Below are 22,700 nucleotides of genomic sequence, written 5' to 3' on the forward strand. Positions count from 1 at the left end.
CCTTAGACTTGTGAGCAGGTACCATTTTATCTGCCACTCACTTTTCCTCCTCCCATTTTCTCTTCTGTTTGTTTCTTAATTTAATTCTCCCACTTCCCTGCTACTTATATAGCATTCTTTCCTCTATTGTTTAGCTGCTGATCTTTTTATTCTTTCCCACAAAATTGCTTTCTATATTCCTCTCCTGTTTGGCTCTTATCAGGGAGATATTACCTGTGGGGTCCCTACTTTACTCCCACATCCCATCCTCTGGTTGCCAAGTCTTGTGGCAAGCTCCTCTGGGGGAGAAAGTGGCCGGCAGCACTCCTAAAGGAGAACACTCATTCTGTTTCCTCAAGATATGCTTCTGACTACCTCGCCCCACACTCCTTGGGCAGTTCTACAGTCCTATTATAATTTCAAAGGTAAGACTAGAATTACTCCGCCACACCCCTGTCTCATAAAGAAGACTGAAAAACTAAAGCCCATTGCTATTGGTGTTTTATTTGGCTATGAATATGTAAAATCTAATGTCAAAAACCAAATTGTGATGTCATTCATCATTTGTGTGTCATCCAGAGCCGGCTCAAGGGACTGACAACGTGAGCCAGTTTTTGCTTTGGCATCCCCTCCCCCTGCAACCTGTAATCTAACATCTCCCCCTCCTCTCCTCAGGGTACCTGTGATAAAGGGCACCAAAACCTCAGTCTGACATTTATAGGGTTACCAGACGTTCGGGAAAACCCAAACGTCCTCTTTTTAGAGGACTGTCTGGGTGCTTGGCAGTTTGTCCGAGCATTGGAAGACCCTGAGCTCGGGGCTGCATCTGGAGGCCCTCTTTTGCTTGTTTGGTTATCAATGCGGTACCATCATATGTGTGTTCTCATACGCGTGATGTTATCGTGTTGATGTCTACACACGCGCAGAGGCCCTCCAGACCTCAGGGAAGGAGACGGAAGGTTTGGCTGGGGGTGGAATGGGGCAGAGTTGGAGGTGGAACAGGGCAGGGTCAGGTGTCCTCTTTTTTTTAAAGAGGAAATCTGGCATCTCTAGGCATTTATCCCTCTAGGAGTTTGAAGGTAGACCAGACTGGAAACTTGGCACCCTTTATCAGCGGTAGCCTGAACCAGTGCCTCACCTGGACCATAACTTGAGCTGGCCCATCATATCCAGATGTGACGGAGTGGTTTGTTTAAGTTTGAGTGATTCCAGTGCTGCACATTAGGCTGCCACCAGCTATCACTAAAGGCAGGGGGCTATTAATGCTTTTCCTACTGCTTTACTCTGCTCCTTTCCCTTCTCCAGGGGCCTGAGCTGGGAGTCAAAGGCCTTTCCTGCTGCCGCAGCAAGGAGAGGCAGAGAAGAAACTAAGAGAAAATCAGCAGAAAGCAGAGAGAAAAAAAGATAGATTTAAGCAACAGATAAAGATTTGAAAATATGTTTAACAGCTATGCTCTTTCCCCCTTCCAATTGGCCCATCCCAATTAGCAGTGGCTGGGAAATAGATTATTGGATGGGTCAGTTATTACTACTACTAATCATTTCTTTAGTGCTACTAGACATATTGCAGCACTGTATATCAAAACATAGAAAAGAGAGTCCCTGCTCAAAAGAGCTTACAATCTAGTCAAGACAGACAAACTGGACAAGAAGATGTATCAATACACAGTGCTCAGATGGGGGAATTACAGAGGGACTGATAAGGCAGATATTGGTGCTTAGAAGGTGGGTTGGAGTTTGGAATTGAAAGCATCTTCAAGAAGTGGGCTTTGAGTCTGGATTTAAATACTGTCAGAGATGGAGTCAGGCAGTTTGTTCCAGGCATATAGTGCAGCAGTGTAGAAGGAAAGGAGTCTGGAATTGGCTGTAGAGGAGAAGGGTACAGATAAGAGCGACATATCCGATTGGGGGGGGGGAGTGTGGGGAGATAGGAGAGATACTGAAGAGCTGCAGAGCAAATACACTTTTGTAGGTCAATAAGAGGAGTTTGAGTCAATTGTGGGGGCAGCTGATATTTGCTTTTCCTTCCAGCCCTCGAATTAATGTGGTAAATAAGTTATTGGAAGGAGGGGAAAGGAGAGGAGGTTGCAGTGGCATACAGTACCATGAACTGAAAATCCCACTTTTAAAAATAGCTTTCCCTTTGGGCTGCTATGATATTGAGAGGGGCTAAGTCAGAGACTGAGCTGAGGGGGGAGTGGACAGTAACACAGTTCACTTTCTTCACAAAAAATGCATATATTCCCCATTATATCCCACAGAAGTTAGGAATGATGGACTATTGGGGTAGGGAGCAAGGGACATATTGCCTCACAAACTCTGCATTTCCTGATTTGGCTCCCTGGGGCTTCCCTCCTGCTCAGTTGCTGAATCCTTGTTCCCATCTTTTTTTTGGCAAATCTCTGCAGCCATTCCCCAGCCAGCTATCTATTCTGCTCCCCAAGCTGGATGCTTTTTCCTCAGTTGTTGGAGCAATATCAGGTAAGCAAACCAGAACACAGTGTAATATGATTACATGCTGCCATGTTGATGATATGTCCTCCCACTGGCCTGGAATCTGTAAGTACCAGGAGAAGCGAGACCAGTCCCAGAACACAGGGATGTATCTGGAGTCAGAGAGAGCAGAATAGCCTGCGGGAGATGAGTTAAATCTCCCACTGAAACGAAGTCTCACCAGCAAAGGAGAGTGGGGAGGGGGAAACAGTGAAGGGATGAGTGACCCGAACCTTCATGGAAGGTGCAAGGAACTTGTTGGTGAATGGAGAGGAAAGAAGGGCTGGGTCAGGTGGACGTGAGAAGCAGATCAGGCTAAGAGGTTGTAAGGGGTAGAACAGGGAGAGAGCTATTAAACATCCTACTCCCAAATATTAAAAAGTCAAAGTATGGCTGAGCAGGAGAGGAAAAATTACAAAGAGAAGAGAGAGTATAGAGGGGGAAAGGAGGAAGAAAAAATTAGGCGCATGGGAGAGAATGAGGGGGAGAGAGAGAAACTGGTAAGAACTGGTTAGGGAGAAGGGTGGTATGGATCAAGTGAAAAGGAACTACCTAAACTAAAGGTGGATAAAGCGATGGGGCCAGATGGCATACATCTGAGGGTACTGAAGGAAATTAGGGAAGTTCTAGCAGCTCTTTTGGCTGATCTTTTCAATGCTTCTCTAGAGTCATAGAAACATGATGGCGGATAAAGGCCAAATAGGCCATCCAGACTACTCGTCCACAGCAACCACTATCTCTTCCTCTCTCCAAGAGATCCTACATGCCTATCCCAGGCTTTCTTGAAATCAGACAGTCTCTGTCTTCACCACCTCTACCAGGAGACTTCCATGCATCTACTACCCTTTCTGTAAAAAAGTATTTCCTTAGATTACTGCAGGAGTAGTACCGGAGGACTGGAGAAGAGCAGATGTCCCTCTCCACAAAAGTGGAAGTAAGAAAGAGGTAGGAGACTACGGTCCATTAAATTTTACTTCTGTGGTAAACAAATGAATGAAAAACACTTTTAAACAGAGAATAGTGAAGTTTCTGGAATCCAGTGGATTACATGACTTGAGGCAACATGGATTCACTGGAGGCAGGTCTTGTCAGACAAATCTGATCAATTTCTTTGGCAGGGTGACCAGAGCATTTTTATAGAGGGAGAGTGCTAGATGTATATTTAGATTTTAGCAAAGCCTTTGACACTGTTCCACCAGACATCTAATAAACTGAGTGCCCTCAGTATGGGCCCCAAAATGACAGACTGGGTCAGGAACTGGTTGAGTGGAAGGCGATAGAAAGTAGTGAATGGAGATTCCTTTGAGGAAAGTGATGTTAACCTGTGTTGTGCTCCAAGGTCCGGTTCTTGGGCCTGTTCTTTTTAACATTTTTGTAAGCGATATTGCTGAAGGGGCTGTCTGGTAAGATTTGCCTCTTTGCAGATGATACCAAAATGTGCAATAAAGTAGACACCCCTGATGGTGTGGATAACATGAGAAAGGACCTAGCGAAGCTTGAGGAATAGTCTGGAATTTGATGGCTAAGATTTAATGCTAAGGAATAGTACAGGTTAGGGGATGAAGAACTTTTGTGCATGACAGACGCCTAGCAACATCTAACTAAAATTCACACGCAACTAAATTGTTGTTTAATTAGTTAAATGGTGTGGTAATTGATCACACCATTTAAAAAACAAAAAAAAACAATTTTTTTATTACTAATTAAGGATATCCACGTGGCGCCTAGCAACACCTAAGTCAAAATGCCCTCTGTTGCCTGATTAAATAGGCATGGTTAGGGGCGGAGAATAGGCGTGGTTGACTTAGGCGTCACTAGACATCTAAGTTAGGTGCCTGGTAAAACCTGGCGTAATATACCAGCACTTGCCTCTAGGATGCCTAGCGACACTTAAGTGAGCCTAGATATCACTAGGTGTGATTTTATAAAGGACATCCAGCAGTTGATTGACAACTATGCAGAGTGATGCCTTTAATGTAGGCATGCTTGGGTGCCATTTACAGAATCAGGCCCAAAAAGTGAATCTGAATTCAAGAAAGCTTGGGACAAGTACATTGGATCTCGAAGGGATAGTAGACGACATGGTTTGGCAGACTAGATAGGCCATATGGTCTTTATCTACCTCATTTTTCTATGTTTAATATGATATGGATCAGCTACAGGGAGGGGGGCTGGTCGTGAAGGTAAGACTGACAGGAGGAATTCTCTAGCTTTTGTTTGGCTACTTGAAACTTCCCCAAGTCTACATTTCTTGCCTCATTCTTGACGTTTAGTTACAGGATGTTTACTCACAGTCAGTTGTACTTTGTTTTTTGGCCCAGGGGCAGTCATGTTATCTGCCATCCTTGAATAACCAGGAAAATAGGCTGAACAGCATTGGACAGAAGATCAAGTGAGATTGCAGCAGAGCTGTAGCCATGTGTGGGCCTGGCCCCTCCACTTTTGCTTCGAGCTCACCATTCATAAACCTGATAGGCCCTGCCATCTGAAGAAATTCAGAGCCTACCCCCAAAATAGCTAAGATCCAGCAATAAGCAGCCTTTTGAGCTGCTGATGAGAACTGAGCATGCTTGAAATGCTAGCATCAGTAACTCTAAATGCTGCTGCCGACTGCCATACTTTAGTTGACATAGGGCAAGTTCTGGATTTCTTCAGCTGGTGAGACTCGGGGGATCCCTGCCAGCTAAGGTATTTTTAATATTAATGTTTGCATAGGGGGGAGGGGAGGATGAAAGGGAAGGAGGTAGAGGGAAAAATAAAACAGGATGCCCTTCCCCCCAAATAAATTAATGTTTGGGTACACCACTGGGTTTCAGCCATATCTTCTTGTAGATAAGGGGCAAACTCTAGCTTTGTCTCCTGTTCCAAGAGCTTTTTTTAAGAAATGCCCTCTTGAATTACAACCATCTCTCTCTATTGTCTCTCTTTACAGGATGCTGAAATTTCTGCCTTTGAACTTCACGTCATTCTAGAAAAAGTGCTCTCCAAGCGTAAGTCTTTCCCCTTTCTATGGAGTGTGAGTTTGTTTGTGTGTGTGTTGGGGGTGGGGGGGGTGCTGAGCATCTCTGGCCTCAGACTCGGGACTGACTTCACACTGAATCCGTACTTGGTTTAGTGTTTTCTTGGGATACCACTTGCAAACCTCTGTGTAGACATGTTTTTGGGCAGAACATGAGTAAAATCACTAAGTGTATAGCTTGTTTTTAAATTCACACATTGTACAAATATACATGAACAGCAGCTCCCAAACTTCAATCTAGCCTCTATTTCTGCTGGGTTACCCTTAGTATTTTAGAAAGACATATTAAGTATCTATGTTTAACATAGGCTAAAAAATAGACACTTTCTTACCAGTGGTATACATTTGAGTGGGCCTGGGATGGTCTAGGTTCACCCATTTGGCTGCCCAGATTCCGTTATAGAAAACTAGTGTAACCCAGTATCAGCGAGTTTCACATTTACACCAGCCATAGACCTGGCATAACTGCAGTCCGTAAGTATAGACATGAGGAAAGAATTTGTCCCTGTCCCTGCAAATAACCGCGGGAAACCATCACGTATCATTCTTTAGTGTTCATCTAAGCCTCAGTCCTTCTACACCAGCATTCTTCGGTGCAAGGCTTGAGGGTCAGTGGCTGTGCCCATTCATACTGATTCTTATGTGAGTCAAGTGTAGGATAATGAACCCATTGTGACATCACTGATGAGGTTGGCTCTTAGGCATTGGTGGAATGAGGCATTATGACATCACAATATCTGCTCTGGATACCAGAGACTGTCATTCTTTAGTGTCCATCTCAACCTCAGTCCTTCCACACCAGCATTCTTCAAAGCAGGGCTTGAGGGTCAGTGGCTGGGCCCATTTGTACTCTGATTTTTCCCTCAGAGAATGGCACGGGGAAGGTTTTCCGTGGTTAAGTGCGGGGTGGGACAGTATTTTTTAAACTGCCTACAGGGTAGTTTTTCTCAAGTACCTAATTTCATTTTAGTTTGATACATTGTAAACCGCTTAGGTCAGTAAAATGCAGGAGTGGCATATCAAATCTTTTAAAATAAACATCTTAAATAAACATGAGTGAGAGATCTGGCTGTGTCCTGCCTGCCCTTGTGAAAGGGCCCCCCTTACATTTACACTCTGCAATGGCGTAGCGAGGGTGAGTGGTGCCCGGGCTGGTGGGGCCCCTCCCCCACCCTCTTCTCCACCCCTCCCCTCCCGTTCCGTCCCGACCCACCCTGATGCGCACGCCCCCCTTTTCCCTTCCCCCAAACCTCTTTAATTTTCTCAGCACGAGCAGCATTACGAACTTGCTGCCCGTGCTGTGTTGGTTCTCTCTCTGACATCACTTCCTAGGTGCAGAACCAGAAGTGACATTAGAGAGAGCTGACAGCGATGCGGGCAGCAAGTTTGTGATACTGCTTGCATCGCAAAAATTAAAGAGGTACGAGGGAAAGGAAGGGCAGGGACCCTTGTGTGTGGCGGGGTTGGGGGTCGGGAAGGAGTGGGGGAGTGGAGAAGAGAATGGGGGGGCCATTGCCCCCCCACCAAGATGGCGCCCAGAGCGGATCATCCTCCCCCCTTACTATGCCACTGACTCTCTATGCCACCTACATGCACCTTACAGAATAGCTCTTATCCCAGGACAAGCAGGCATGATATTCTCACATGTGGGTGACGTCATCTACGGAGCCCCGGCGCGGACAGCTTTTCAAGCAAACTTGATTAAAGTTTCAAGTTTGCACACTGCACCACGCATGTGCGTGCCTTCTCGCCCACTAGAGGGCGCATCCCACCTCGTGGTCCTCAGTTCAAATTTTTCCGCGGAGCAAGAAAGCCCTGTGGATCTGAGCTCCAGTGTTTTTGCCTTCTAGCTGCCGCGTTTAGTTTGTTTTTCCCTTCGAATTAGTTCGCGGTGCTCTTTTCCTTTCGTTTCTTTAAAAAAAAAAAAAAAAGTCTTTCGTTTTTCGTCGGGTTCCGGGGGCTCCCGGAAGCCGTGGCCGCGGGACGTCGGTACGTTCCCGGCCTTCTTCTTTTTCTTCGTGGATGTCCCGTCCTGTTACGGGATTCAAAAAGTGCAGCCGGTGTGAGAGGTTGCTTTCCATCACTGACCCTCACCGGTGGTGCATTGTCTGTCTTGGGCCCGAACATCCGACAGACTCGTGTGATCGCTGTGCTACCTTCCAAAACAGGGCCCTCCGTCGCCGTAAGGCAAGAATGGCCGAATTGTTCGCCATCGACGCGCCGCCTAAGGCCTCGACGTCGGCCTCGGCTTCGGCCCCGGCCTTGACCTCGGCCTCGGCGTCCTCGGGGGCCTCGGCCTCGCCTCGGCCCTCCTCCTCGAAGGCGTCGTCAGTGAAGCAAGCTTCGGGTAAGTCCTCTGTTCCATCCCCTTCAGCAAAGAAGCCATCCTCGAGTCAGGCCAAGGCGGGTGGGTCGACCCCGGCCCCGCATCGGACCTCGACTCCGCACACCCCGAGGGAATACTCGAGACCGAGGTCGCCCTCCAGGGAGTGTGCCCCGGACTCGGAACTCCCCACCTTCGTGGGGATTCCGGCCTTCCAGGATCTCCTCCGAGCTCTGATCTCATCGGAGCTGTCGGGAGCCCTGGAAGTGTTGCAGCGTGCTGCGGTTCCGGCGGCCTCGACCTCGGCCTGGACGCCTTCGGTCTCGGAGGCCCCGGCCTCGGCTCCCTCGGGAGCCCCGGCCTCGGCGACCTCGGTCTCGGGTACTGGGACCCCGTTCACCTCGGTCTCGGCCCCGCCCCGGACCTCGACCTCGGGGGAACCCCCTGAGCGGAGTGTAAGGCCCAAAGAAAAGTTGCGCAGAGTGCGCCGTCTTTCCTCCTCTTCCTCCGGGTCTTCCAGACACACCTCGCCCTCGACGCGACCTCGGACGGGGCGTCGATCGAGGAAGTCTAAGCGGCCCCGAGGCTCGCCTCGGCGCGACCGTTCCTTGTCGTTCGGGGGCGAGGCGTTGCAGGTGTCGGAGTTGCGCCTCGACAACCCGAGGCTCCTCCGCTCACCCCATGGGAAGTCTTCCCGGGCCGCCTCGCCGAGGAAACGGGAGAGTGTCCCACGAACCCCGGGGTCCTCACCCAAGGGTTCTGCGAGGAGGACAACTTCCCCTTCCCCCTCGAGGGCCCTCGAGAGGGGATCCTGGGATTCGGGATCGGTTAGGGATCCTCATTATTCCCATGAGGCCTCCCCCCTCTCCTCGGTGGGGCGGTCGAGAACCCCCTCTCCCCAGGCTAGGCCGTCCTCATTTTCATCCTTCGTTCAGGACATGGCCCAAGCCCTGGGGATTGACCTGATGGTAGGCTCTCGGTATTCCAAAGAGTTTTTGGAGGAACAGGACCTCCCCATTCTTCCGAGGGAGGTGCCTAGACTCCCTCTCAACAGTGTCCTTCTGCAAACCTGGCTGAAGAACTTGTCAAACCCTCTTACAGTCACGTCTGTGCCTTCAAAAATGGAATCAAAGTATAGGACGATTCCCCCTAAAGGGTTCGATAAGGCGCAGCTCTCACACCAGTCTCTTCTGGTGGAGTCTGCTCTTAAAAAATCACAGCCCTCACGGGTTTCTGCGGCGGTTCCACCAGGCAGGGAGGGGCGGACCCTGGACAAGTTTGGCCGCCGCCTCTATTCAAATTCCCTGATGGCCACCAGGGTTCTAAACTACGCCTTCACCTTTTCCTCCTTTTTGCGTGGTATGGTGAAGGACCTTCCTCAATATCGGAACTCGTTACCGGACTCCCAAAGAGCAGGATTCGACAAGTTTATGTCCAACCTGTCTCAATTGCGGTTGTACCTATTCCATGCAGTGTACGACGCCTTTGAGCTGGTTTCGAGGGTGTCGGCCCTCGCGGTGGCCATGCGCCGCTTGGCCTGGCTTCGCACCCTCGACATGGACCCAAACCTGCAGGAACGCCTGGCAGACTTGCCTTGTGTGGGGTCCGAGTTATTCGACGAGCCATTGGATGCGGCGACCAAGCGCTTGTCGGAACAGGAGCGCTCTCTAGCATCCCTGGTCCGCCCCAAACCTAGGCCCCCGCCGCAGAAACCCTTTCGGCCTCCGCCGCGCCGATACCCTCAGAAGTCGACCCCGGCTTTCTCGAGACCGCCTCCGAGACGTCCGTCTCAGCGAGGCAGAGGGGGACAACCCCAAGCCCCGGCGCAGGGCCCTTCTAAGCCAGCGCCTTCCTTTTGACGGGCTGAGCGGACGGGGCGGGTTCCCCTCCGCACTTTCTCAGGAACCCCTTCCTATCGGGGGCCGTCTTCGGTTCTTCCGGGAGGCATGGACCGGGATTACCTCAGACGCTTGGGTGCTCCGGATCGTCTCCGAGGGCTACTCGCTCAACTTTGTGTCCTCGCCGCCAGACAGTCCCCCAAGTTTAGTCCCCTGCAACCGTTCGCAGCTACCGACCCTTATAACCGAAGCCAAAGCCCTCTTGAAGCTTCGGGCGGTCGAGCCGGTCCCCAAGGACCAGTGGGGTACGGGGTTTTACTCCCGCTACTTTTTGGTCCCCAAAAAGACCGGGGACCTGCGCCCCATACTGGACCTCAGGAAGCTCAACAAATTCCTGGCCCGGGAGAAGTTTCGAATGCTATCTCTCCCGGTTTTGTACCCCCTCTTGGGGGAAGGGGACTGGATGTGCTCCCTCGACCTGAAGGAAGCATACACCCATGTTCCGGTGCACCCCGCCTGTCGAAGATTCTTACGATTCCAGGTGGGGGACCTCCACCTCCAGTACAGGGTACTGCCCTTCGGCCTGGCCGCGTCCCCACGAGCATTCACGAAGTGCATGGTGGTGGTTGCAGCAGCCCTCAGGTCACGTGGACTCCATGTGTTCCCTTACCTGGACGATTGGCTCATCAAAGCCCCGACCAGGGAGGGGGTTATCTCAGCGACCCGACAGTCTATTGCCTTCCTGCAAACTCTCGGGTTCGAGATAAACTTTCCAAAGTCTCAGTTGAGACCGTCGCAGTCTCTTCAATTCATAGGTGCGGTGCTGGACACGGTGCGCCTCCGCTCCTACCTGCCGACCCAGCGGTTGGAAGCCTTGGTACGGATGAGCCGCCAGGTCTCCCAACTATCGAGGGTCTCGGCCAAGCGCATGATGATGCTGCTGGGCCATATGGCCTCGACGGTACATGTCACGCCGTTTGCGAGGCTACACCTGAGGATCCCTCAGTGGACCCTCGCGTCCCAGTGGCGCCAGGAGTGCGACCCGGCGTCTCGCCTCATTTTGGTAACTCCGCCCTTGCGGAAATCGCTGCGTTGGTGGACAGACTCTTCAAATCTGTCCATGGGGCTATTGTTTCGCACTCCGCCTTTTCGCAAGGTCCTGACCACGGACTCCTCGGAGTACGCGTGGGGAGCCCATCTCGACGGTCTTCGCACGCAGGGCCTGTGGTCGTCAGAAGACCGTCAGTGTCATATCAACGTGCTAGAGCTGCGAGCCATCTTCCTAGCACTTCGAGCCTTCGTTCACATATTGCAGGACCAGGTGGTCCTCGTCCGCACGGACAATCAGGTGGCAATGTATTATGTGAACAAGCAGGGAGGAACGGGGTCATGGCCCCTCTGCTCCGAAGCTCTTCGCCTCTGGGAGTGGGCGACCTCCCGGAACATCTTCCTCCGGGCGGTCTACATCCAAGGAGAACGGAATTGCCTGGCGGACAAACTGAGTCGACTTCTGCAACCGCACGAGTGGACTCTACACTCAGCAGTTCTACGCGAGGTCTTCGCTCGCTGGGGAACGCCACAGGTGGATCTGTTTGCCTCTCCGGAGACACACAAACTACCACTATATTGTTCTCGGATGTACTCGCAGGACCGTCTGGAAGCGGATGCCTTCCTACTCGACTGGGAAGGGAGGTTCCTGTATGCATTCCCTCCGTTCCCTCTGATCATGCGAACGTTGGTACACCTAAAATCGTCCACGGCCACGATGATTCTCATAGCACCTCGGTGGCCGCGTCAGCACTGGTTCTCCCTGCTGCTCCAGCTCAGTGCCAGAGAGCCTCTCCCCCTGCCTGTCTCTCCTTCTCTGCTGTCTCAGAGTCAAGGATCCATGTTACATCCCAATCTGCAGTCATTGCACCTGACAGCCTGGTTTCTTGTTCCCTGACTCCTCCGGACCTGTCTCAATCGGTGAAGGAGGTGTTGGAAGCCTCCCGCAAGATCTCGACGAGGCTTTGCTATGCGCAGAAATGGACCAGGTTTTCCACCTGGTGCTCGTCTTTTCACCTGGATCCGGTATCAGTCCCGGTATCCTCGGTTTTAGAATATTTGTTTCATTTGTCGCGCTCCGGCTTGAAAACCACTTCGGTGCGGGTTCATCTCAGTGCGATTTCTGCTTTCCACCAACCTCTGGAGGGACGCCCTCTGTCACTCCATCCCTTGGTGACACGCTTCATGAAAGGGTTACTCAGGGTTTGTCCCCCTCTTAAGCCTCCGTCTGTCGTGTGGAATTTGAATGTGGTTCTGGCTCAACTGATGAAACCCCCGTTTGAGCCACTCAACAAGTCCCTCTTAAAATTTCTGACTTGGAAGGCGGTGTTTCTAATTGCCCTCACCTCCGCCAGGCGGATCGGCGAGTTGCAAGCCTTGGTTGCGGACCCCCCTTTCACAGTCTTTCATCACGACAAGGTGGTTCTCCGCACCCATCCTAAGTTTTTACCTAAAGTTGTTTCTGACTTCCACCTCAATCAGTCCATTGTCCTTCCTGTGTTCTTCCCGAAGCCCCACTCCCATCCTGGCGAGACGGCGCTTCACACGCTTGACTGTAAGAGGGCGTTGGCATTTTATCTTCAACGCACCAGGCCTCATCGGAAGGTTCCTCAATTGTTTTTGTCCTTCGATCCCAATCGATTAGGGCATCCAGTTTCCAAGCGCACTCTGTCTAACTGGTTGGCCGCTTGCATTTCCTTTTGCTACGCTCAGGCTGGCCTTCCTCCCCCGGGTCGAGTCACGGGGCACAAGGTCCGAGCGATGGCAGCTTCGATAGCTTTCCTCCGATCCACTCCGATGGAGGACATATGTAAGGCTGCCACTTGGTCTTCGGTTCATACATTCACCTCTCATTACTGTCTGGACACTTTATCCAGGAGTGACGGCCGGTTTGGCCAGTCAGTTTTGCAAAATCTGTTTTCCTAAATTGCCATCCTCCCACCTGCCCTTTTTTGGTTAGCTTGGAGGTCACCCACATGTGAGAATATCATGCCTGCTTGTCCTGGGATAAAGCACAGTTACTTACCGTAACAGGTGTTATCCAGGGACAGCAGGCATATATTCTCACAACCCGCCCGCCTCCCCGGGGATGGCTTCCTTGCTAGTTATGGAACTGAGGACCACGAGGTGGGATGCGCCCTCTAGTGGGCGAGAAGGCACGCACATGCGTGGTGCAGTGTGCAAACTTGAAACTTTAATCAAGTTTGCTTGAAAAGCTGTCCGCGCCGGGGCTCCGTAGATGACGTCACCCACATGTGAGAATATATGCCTGCTGTCCCTGGATAACACCTGTTACGGTAAGTAACTGTGCTTTAGTCACTTTGCTAGCACTGTCTCAGGGGGATATTCTATTAAATTCATCTTGGGAAAAATTTGGTGCTGAACATAATTCTATAAAGCACAGTTACTTACCGTAACAGGTGTTATCCAGGGACAGCAGGCAGATATTCTTTTTTTTGTAACTCTTTATTTAAACATGGCAGATATTCTTAACGCATGGGTGACGTCACCGACGGAGCCCCGGTACGGACACTTTTTACTAGAAAGTTCTAGTTGGCCGCACCGCGCATTCGCGAGTGCCTTCCCGCCCGACGGAGGAGTGCGTGGTCCCCAGTTAAGATAAGCCAGCTAAGAAGCCAACCCGGGGAGGTGGGTGGGTCGTAAGAATATCTGCTTGCTGTCCCTGGATAACACCTGTTACGGTAAGTAACTGTGCTTTATCCCAGGACAAGCAGGCAGCATATTCTTAACGCATGGGTGACCTCCAAGCTAACAGAGAGGGAGGGGGGATGGTTGGCCATTAGGAAAATAAATTGTGTAACACAGATTGGCCGAAGTGCCCATCCCGTCTGGAGAAGGTATCCAGACAGTAGTGAGTAGTGAATGTGTGAACTGAGGACCAAATGGCAGCCTTGCAGATTTCCTCGATGGGCGTGGAACGGAGGAAAGCCACAGAAGCAGCCATAGCTCTGACCCTGTGGGCCATGACAGCACCTTCCAGTGAGAGACTGGCCCGAGCATAACAGAACGCAATGCAGGCAGCAAGCCAGTTGGAAAACGTCCGTTTGGAGACAGGACAACCTAGACGGTTAGGGTCGAAGGACAAAAGGAGCTGAGGAGACGAGCGGTGAGCCCTGGTACGGTCAAGGTAGTAAGCAAGGGCACGCTTACAGTCCAGCGTGTGCAACGCCTGTTCCCCAGGATGAGAATGGGGCTTAGGGAAAAAGACAGGCAACACAATGGACTGGTTGAGGTGGAAGTCCGAGACCACCTTGGGAAGGAATATAGGATGGGTACGCAGAACCACCTTGTCATGGTGAAAAACAGTGACAAGGTGGTTCGGCAACCAGTGCATGCAGCTCACTAACCCTCCTGGCAGAGGTGATGGCAATGAGGAAAAGCACCTTCCATGTAAGAAATTTGAGTGAAGTTGTGGCAAGAGGCTCAAACGGAGGTTTCATGAGTGCTGATAAAACCACATTCAGGTCCCAGACGACTGGAGGAGGCTTCAGAGGTGGTTTGACATTGAAGAGGCCTCTCATGAACCGGGAAACCAGGGGATGAGCCGTAAGAGGTTTTCCGAGGATAGGCTCATGAAACGCAGTGATGGCACTGAGGTGGACTCTGATTGAGGTCGACTTGAGGCCAGCGTCGGAGAGCGAGAGCAAATAGTCCAGCACAGTTTCCACCGCCAATGAAGTGGGATCGTGATGATGAAGCAGACACCAAGAGGAGAACCGGGTCCACTTCTGATGGTAACATTGGAGGGTGGCCGGTTTCCTGGAGGCATCCAGAATACGACGGACAGGCTGAGACAGATTCTCTGGAGAGGTCAGCCCGAGAGAAACCAAGCTGTCAGGTGGAGCGAGGACAGATTGGGATGTAGTAGAGACTGATGCTGCTGCGTAAGTAGAGTAGGAAACACAGGAAGAGGAATGGGCTCCCTGGAGCTGAGCTGGAGCAGGAGGGAGAACCAGTGTTGGCGAGGCCACCGAGGAGCGATGAGAATCATGGTGGCTCTGTCCCTGCGGAGTTTGAATAGCGTCCGCAACATCAGAGGCAGTGGAGGAAAGGCATAGAGGAACCGATCCGTCCAGTCGAGTAGGAATGCATCCGGAGCCAGACGATGAGGAGAGAAGAGTCTGGAACAGAACTGGAGCAGCTGATGGTTGTGAGGAGCTGCAAAGAGGTCCACCTGAGGAGTGCCCCACTGAGCAAAGATGGAGCGGAGTATGGGAGGGTCCAGAGTCCACTCGTGAGGCTGAAGGATGCGGCTGAGATTGTCGGCCAGGGAGTTCTGTTCGCCCTGGATATAGACAGCCTTGAGGAAGAGACTGTGGGCCGTGGCCCAGGTCCAGATGCGGATGGCCTCCTGACAGAGGAGGGGAGATCCGGTGCCGCCTTGCTTGTTTATATAGTACATGGCGACTTGGTTGTCTGTGCACAGGAGAAGAACCTGAGGGTAGAGAAGGTGCTGGAAGGCTTTGAGAGCATAGAACATGGCTCTGAGTTCCAGGAAATTGATGTGATGTTGACGCTCCTGAAGGGTCCAGGGTCCAGAGTCCCTGGGTGCGAAGATCCCCCAGGTGAGCTCCCCACGCATAGGGGGAGGCATCTGTGGTTAAGATCATGGAGTGAGGGGGTAGATGAAAGAGTAGACCCCTGGAAAGATTTGAGGAGTTCAACCACCATTGAAGAGATTGCTGAAGAGACGATGTCACAGAGATGGGATGAGAAAGAAGATCTGAGGTCTGTGACCATTGGTTGGCAAGAGTCCATTGAGGTGTCCTGAGGTGGAGTCGCGCCAGAGGAAGCACATGGACCGTCGAGGCCATATGGCCCAGGAGGACCATCATCTATCGGGCTGGGATGGAGTGATGAAGGAGCACTTGACGACAGAGGTGGAGCAGGGTCCGTTGTCGGTTGGAGGGGAGAAATGCCCTCATCAGAGTGGTGTCGAGAACTGCTCCAATGAATTGAAGTCGCTGTGTGGGAAGCATATGCGACTTGGGGTAGTTGATCTCGAACCCTAGGAGATGGAGGAAAGAGATGGTGTGATGAGTGGCTTGTAGCACAAGCGGAGACGTAGGCGCTTTCACCAACCAATCGTCCAAGTAGGGGAACACCTGGAGGTTGTGAGACCTGAGAAAGGCTGCCACCACAATAAGGCACTTGGTGAACACCCTGGGCGATGATGCGAGGCCAAAGGGTAGCACTTTGTACTGATAGTGGCGGTGCTGTATCTGAAATCGGAGGTAGCGACGTGAATTCAGATGGATTGGAATGTGAGTGTAGGCCTCTTTGAGGTCCAGGGAACATAGCCAGTCGTGTTGAGAGAGAAGAGGATAAAGCGTGGCCAGGGAGAGCATTCTGAACTTTTCCTTGACCAGACACTTGTTGAGGTCCCGGAGATCTAGGATGGGACGAAGATCTCCTGTCTTCTTGGGAACCAGGAAGTAGCGGGAGTAGAATCCCTGACCCCTTTGGTCTGTGGGAACCTCTTCAATGGCATTGAGAAGAAGGAGGGATTGGACCTCCCTTAGGAGGAGACGGGATTGGGAGGAGTGAGACGCAGACTCTATTGGAGGATTGTCTGGTGGGAGAGTCTGGAAGTTGAGAGAGTAGCCGTGGCGGATGATGTTCAGGACCCACAGGTCTGATGTGATGACCTCCCAACAGTTGAGGAAGAGTTGGAGATGTCCTCCGATTGGCTGAGGAAGAGGTAATGATGGTGGGAGACTGGCTATGCCCTGGAGAAAGGAGTCAAAAGGGCTGAGAAGGTTTTGACGGAGGGAGAGGCTTGGCAGGTTGGTGAGATTGAGAGCGAGCCTGAGTGTGTTGTTGTTGACGAGATCTGCGAGGCTGCTGTTGGGGCGGGTTGAGAGGTCTGGCCGAGAACCTGCGCTGGTAAGAGGACTGTGGTCTATAAGGACGAGCAGGTGGAGCCTTCTTTTTAGGTTTTACCAGAGTGTCCCATCTGGTTTCATGTGCTGAGAGCTTCTGGGTGGTTGAATCCAGGGACTCCCCAAAAAGTTCATCCCCAAGACAGGGTGCGTTAGCTAGGCGGTCTTGGTGGTTGATGTCAAGATCAGATACCCTCAACCAGGCCAGATGTCGCATGGCAACAGCTATGGCAGACGCTCGGGAGGTCAGCTCAAATGAATCATAAATAGAGCGCACCATGAATTTCCGCAGTTGAAGGAGGCTGGAAATTTGTTGTTGAAAGAGTGGGACTTTGCGCTCAGGGATGTATTTTTGTAGGGCGGATAGTTGTTGTACGAGATGTTTCATATAAAATGAGAAGTGAAATGTGTAATTATTCGCCCGGTTGGCTAGCATTGCATTTTGATAAAGGCGTTTGCCAAACTTATCCATCGTTTTGCCTTCTCTGCCAGGAGGGGTGGAGGCATAAACACTGGAGCCCTGGGTTTTCTTTAATGTAGACTCAACTAGGAGAGACTCATGGGGCAATTGAGGTTTGTCAAAACCCGGAATTGGGATGACCCTGTATAGGCTGTCAAGTTTACGAGGAGCTCCGGGGACAGTGAGTGGATTCTCCCAATTTTTATAAAAAGTTTCCCGCAGTATGTCGTGGACGGGTAACTTGAGGAATTCTTTGGGAGGTTGTTCAAAGTCTAAGGCATCCAGAAAGGCCTGGGACTTTTTGGAGTCGGACTCTAAAGGAATAGAAAGATCCGCCGACATCTCCCTGAGGAATTTGGTGAAAGAGGATTGCTCAGGTTTGGAAGCGGTATCGGTTACTGAGGGTTCCTCGTCTGTGGACGATGCGTCCTCCTCGGTACCGGGTGGGGATTCTTCCCATAAGTCCGGGTCCCTGATATCAGTGTGCGCACGCCGAGATGTCGGGGTGGGAGGCTCGGTGTGGCGGGTCTTAGAAAGAGACTTGCCAGAGCGCATCGAGACGGTACCGGGAGAGGAAGATCGGTGCTGATCCCGGTCCCGGGAAGAGCGGTACCGTTCTGGGTCCCGGGGAGACCGGTGCCCTTCCTGGTCCCGAGGAGGATCGACCTCAGAGCGGGTCTGTACCACAGGATGAGAACGGGGTGGTTCAGCCGAGAGGACTGGCATGGAAGTGTTGAGTGGCACCGAGGGGGTGGACACCGGCGGGATGGTGCGAGGCTCGGGCCGGTCTGGTACCGAAAGAAGTGGTGCCAAGAGGGTCGGTAACAGGTGCTGGAGTTGCTGCTGTAGCTGTTCCTGCAATTTGTCTTGGAGTATGGCCGCGATGTGGTCATCCAGGGGTGGCACCGGTACCGCTTTTTTCTTTTTCGGTTCCATAGGTGCTGCTCCACGCCCTGGCGATGAGGAGGCCGATGACGAGGCACTCACCGAGATCGGGGCGGAGCGTTTGCGGGGTCGGCGTGAGGCCGGGAGGACCGGCGTCGCCACTGTGGCAAGTGGGCGCTCAAGGGAGGTGGAAGGCTTCTTAGCTGGCTTACCTGGTGCCAGTGACCCCGAGGAAGGATCGGGCGTCGTCAAAGTGGTCAGTGCCGTCTTTTGCGGTACCGTCGACGTCGCGGCAGGTTCCATAGCAGATCCGGTACCGAAAAGGATGTTCTGCTGGATTTGCCGATTTTTTGAAGTACGTTTCTTAAGAGTGGCACAGCGGGTGCAGGTGTCAGCCCGATGCTCTGGACCCAAACACTGTAAGCACCAATTGTGTGGGTCAGTGAGGGAGATCGGGCGTGCACATCGCTGGCACTTCTTAAAGCCCGGTTGAGGTGGCATGAAGGGAAACACGGCTTCCGCAAAATCAAAACCGGAGGCCTGTATGGTGACAACAGGCCCCGCCGGGGCCGGTTTCAAAAAATAGAGAAAATCGAGAGATTTTTTTTTTTTTTTTTTTTTGAATCGAAGAAAAAAGAGAACCCGAAGAGGGAAAAAGAGAAAAAACGAGAAAAAAACGCGAGCGGGAAGGCAAGAAGGATGTTTTCAACGGCCGTTGAAACCACATGCGTCTTCTTCACTCCGCGGAAACGAAGAAACTGGGGACCACGCACTCCTCCGTCGGGCGGGAAGGCACTCGCGCATGCGCGGTGCGGCCAACTAGAACTTTCTAGTAAAAAGTGTCCGTACCGGGGCTCCGTCGGTGACGTCACCCATGCGTTAAGAATATGCTGCCTGCTTGTCCTGGGATAAAGGGAGTGCACCCTTTGTAGAATCGTGCTTAAGAGCTGAATCCCATACTGCAATTTTGAGCACCAGACTTACGCCAGCTGAAACCCGGTGGAAACAATGGCACTCAAGTTAAGCGCACTGAGGCAGTATTCTGTATGTATGCATGCCTCTTTTCCAAACTTCCCAACATGCCCATTCCCCCCTTAGAATTACGCACAAGTAGAGTAAGGCACCATGCCTTATAGAATAGCGCGTAGCCAGAAGCACATGCAAATTTTAATAGATACTAATTAACTTAATTTAAAGATGCATTCAACCCCTAATGCACTTACCTTTTGAAACATTATCTACATTTCTGCTTTGGTTATCAGATGAGATCCCCCTTCCTTTTGTATTTCCCCTATATGGTTCTCTTTCCTATTTTATAATGTACTTTTTTACCTTAATCCTATCGTTCCAGTAGGTCCTGTATGTTTTAATGCATGTTACCCTATTTTACTGTTTTTATTATGTACAAACTGCTTAGAAGACTGATAGGCAGTATATCAAATTGTTATTAAACTTGAAACTTCAGTAATTGGTTGCTAGTACCCAGCTATTGGCGTTAATTGGCTTGTTAACCAAATAATTTGCGCACCCATCTCAGGAGCATGCCAATCTAGGCACCATATATAGAATCTGGGGGTTAGCGTACACTTAACCTGTGAAAGTGCTAGTATTCTGTGAATGTACGTGTGCAAGGGGTGTGTAAACGCAAGTGCTCAATTGCAGAGGTGCACTTTAGATGTGGTGAGAAGCTCAAGTGAGCCCTGGCCAGTGGGTGTGACTTTCGGGCTCATGGGCGCAGCATGACATGGATGCATAAAGTTCAGGAGATATATGTTGCTGATGGTTTATCTTTGTGTAAATCAGTCGTCACCAAGGTATTTGATAGATAGTATTCTGCCAAATATTTCGCTCCCAAAGTTGCGCTCTGTTGATCGTGATGATTTACACATTCCAATAGTGAAACACTTAAAGCTAAAAGTAAGTAGGGCGAGTGTTTTCCCGTATTGGTCCACAGGAATGGAATGTGATACCATCATATATATGCCAGCAAAGAAATTTGAGTAGTTTTAAAATGATTAATGAAAAAGTATTTGTTTAGCAAGATAAATAAGAATAAATAAATAAGAATACAATATTTATATGATATTTTTGATTGAAATATTTGAGGGAAGGGTGGGTGGAGAGGGAATAAATTTATGTATTTACGATGACAATAGAAAGAAATTCAAGTGATGTGTAAAAGTTTTAAATGATGTAATATTGTGTACTTGTTGTAAGATGAAAAAATGAATAAAGAATTTTTTTTTGGGGGGGGAAATAAAGATGAAATACGGGACTTGAGTTTCCCGTTTTATAACTGGCTGTTTATATTACCATGTATGTACTTGTTGTGACCCACTTTGTATAAAGTGGGATACAAATGAATAAACTATTGGAATTCCCTCACTGTGCTTCAGCAAAACAAGAGCTGACCTGAACACCGGCTGAGAAGCAGGCAGAAGGCAGAGAGGAGGTAAGGAGACTTCAGGAGTGAGGCAGGAGATAAAAGGCAGGGAATTAGAAGCGAGCCAGAGCAGGGGCAGCGGCGAGAGTTAGCTCCACCCACCCCAAGCGTCAGTGAGGTCAGAGCCCGAATTCCCCCTTGATAGGGGCGGAGCCAATGGCGCGCAGCCGTTTGGCGCGCAGCGAAGGCGAGCAGCAAAGGCGCTCGCCTTAGCGAGAGCGCCTTTGCGAAGGGCCATCGCTACACCCAGGGACACCAGGGAAGGACAACAAGAAGGCAGAGAGAGGACACTAGCAGCAGACAGAAAAAGAGAGAGAGAGGACACCAGCAGCAACAGAGGACACTAGCAGCAGGCAGAGAGAGAGAGAGAGAGGACACCAGCAGTAGGCAGAAAGAGAGGACACAAAGCAGTTACAGAGGGCACTTATAGGTCACACATTATCTGTTAACTGTTATCTTAAAGTAGGAACAACAATGGAAGTAGAGGGAAGGCAGAAGATGAGCTTTCCAGTGTTCTGCACAGACTGTCATATGTATGACTACCTCCCCTCGGGGAGACAGTCATATGCATGCGGTCGGTGTCAGGAGCTGAAAAGCTTGAAGAAAGAAGTCAAGCGACTTGAAGACAAGATACAAGAGCTAGAAGGACTTTACACCACCGAGGACCCAACCGGGACAGCTGAGGACTTCATGAGTGAGAGACACATTGGGGAGGAAGTCAAAGAACTCGAGAAATTCATTGAGGAAGCATACAGGAAAAGGGTGGAAGAGAACGACCTTCAGATGAAAGGTGGAAGAGAACGACCTTCAGACCTTCAGACCAACATGGAAGGGAGAACAAGAAGCAGATGACTTCATAGAAGACACCCACAGAGGAATACCACATGAGAGAGAAGAACTGACTATTTGATGCCCAGAAGAAAGAGTGCAGCACACCGAGGACATTGACCTGAGACCGAAGCGAAAAATGAAGAAGGGAAAGTCAGCGATCCTAGTGGGAGACTCAATCCTGAGGCATGTGGACAGCCACATAGCAGGAGGGAGAGAGGATCGACTGGTGACCTGCCTCCCGGGAGCGAGAACAAAGGACATCGTAGACAAAATTGGGAAGATCCTGGAAGGAGCGGAGACAGAAGAGACCGCAGTAGTGATCCACATCGGGACGAATGATGTCAGTAGGAGAGACTACAGGAGAAGCACGCTGATAGAACAGTTCAAGATCCTGGGAACGAAGCTGAAGATGAGGACCCAGAAGATAGCATTCTCAGAAATCCTACCGGTACCGAGGGCGGATGTCAAGAGGCAGGAGGAACTACAATCAATAAATGCGTGGATGAGGAAATGGTGTGAAGAAGAAGGTTTCTACTTCGTGAGAAACTGGACAATGTTCTGGGGCAAGAGCAAGCTTTACAGGAGAGATGGACTGCACCTGAGCGCGGCGGGAACTAGACTTCTAGCAAATAACATCAGGAGAGGAATAGAACAGACTTTAAACTAAGAAGAAGGGGAAAGCCGACAGTTGACCAAGTGTCGATGATTCGGAAGAAAGTATCCCATGAATATACTGAGGGGAAAAAAGACTGGGAAGAAACAAGGGACAAATTACAGGAGTCAACTAACCCAGAAGAGGAGGTTAGGAAGATTGTAACAAAAGAAAAGAAACCAAGGACCGAAGCACAAGGAAAGGAAATGAAGATAAAGAAATACCAGGATCTAAATTGCGTATATACTAATGCAAGGAGCCTAAGAAATAAAATGGGGGAATTAGAAGTCATGGCCAATGCAGAGGACATAGACATCATTGGTGTCGCTGAAACATGGTGGAGTGAAAAAAACAAATGGGATACAGCACTGCAGGGGTACAAGCTCTATCGCAGGGACAGATCAGGCCAGAAGGGCCAGAATAGCCCTATACATAAAAGAAAGCATACAATCGACAAGAATGGACACAGCAGAGACGACCAACAAGCTGGAATCGCTATGGGTTAAAATACCGGGAAGGAAAGGGCCTGAAATAAAGCTGGGCCTATATTATCGTCCACCCGTGCAAACTGGAGATATAGATGAAGAAATGGAAGCCGAGATGAAGCGAGAATGTAAAAGCAGTAACACGGTTATTATGGGAGACTTCAACTACCCCGGGATAGACTGGAGTCTTGGAAGCTCAAGATGCGCTAGGGAGACAGAATTTCTGGAGGCTACACAAGATTGCTTCATGGAGCAGCTTGTTAGAGAACCTACGAGAGGAAATGCCACTCTGGATTTAATCCTAAATGGGTTAAGAGGACCTGCAAAGGAAGTAGAAGTAGT

General features: G+C 50.5%; 1 protein-coding gene across 1 annotated transcript in view; it reads left to right on the plus strand.

Annotated features, from left to right (window-relative positions):
- LOC117356530 (calpain-2 catalytic subunit-like) overlaps window positions 1–22,700 on the plus strand; it is a 128,990-nt gene that overhangs the window by 88,074 nt on the left and 18,216 nt on the right. Inside the window, exon 15 of the mRNA XM_033935860.1 lies at window positions 5,405–5,462. Within this exon, the coding sequence (XP_033791751.1) occupies window positions 5,405–5,462 (58 nt within the window). The remainder of the gene's footprint in view (window positions 1–5,404; window positions 5,463–22,700) is intronic.

Source organism: Geotrypetes seraphini, chromosome 3, assembly GCF_902459505.1.
Source record: "Geotrypetes seraphini chromosome 3, aGeoSer1.1, whole genome shotgun sequence".
NCBI lineage: Eukaryota > Metazoa > Chordata > Amphibia > Gymnophiona > Dermophiidae > Geotrypetes > Geotrypetes seraphini.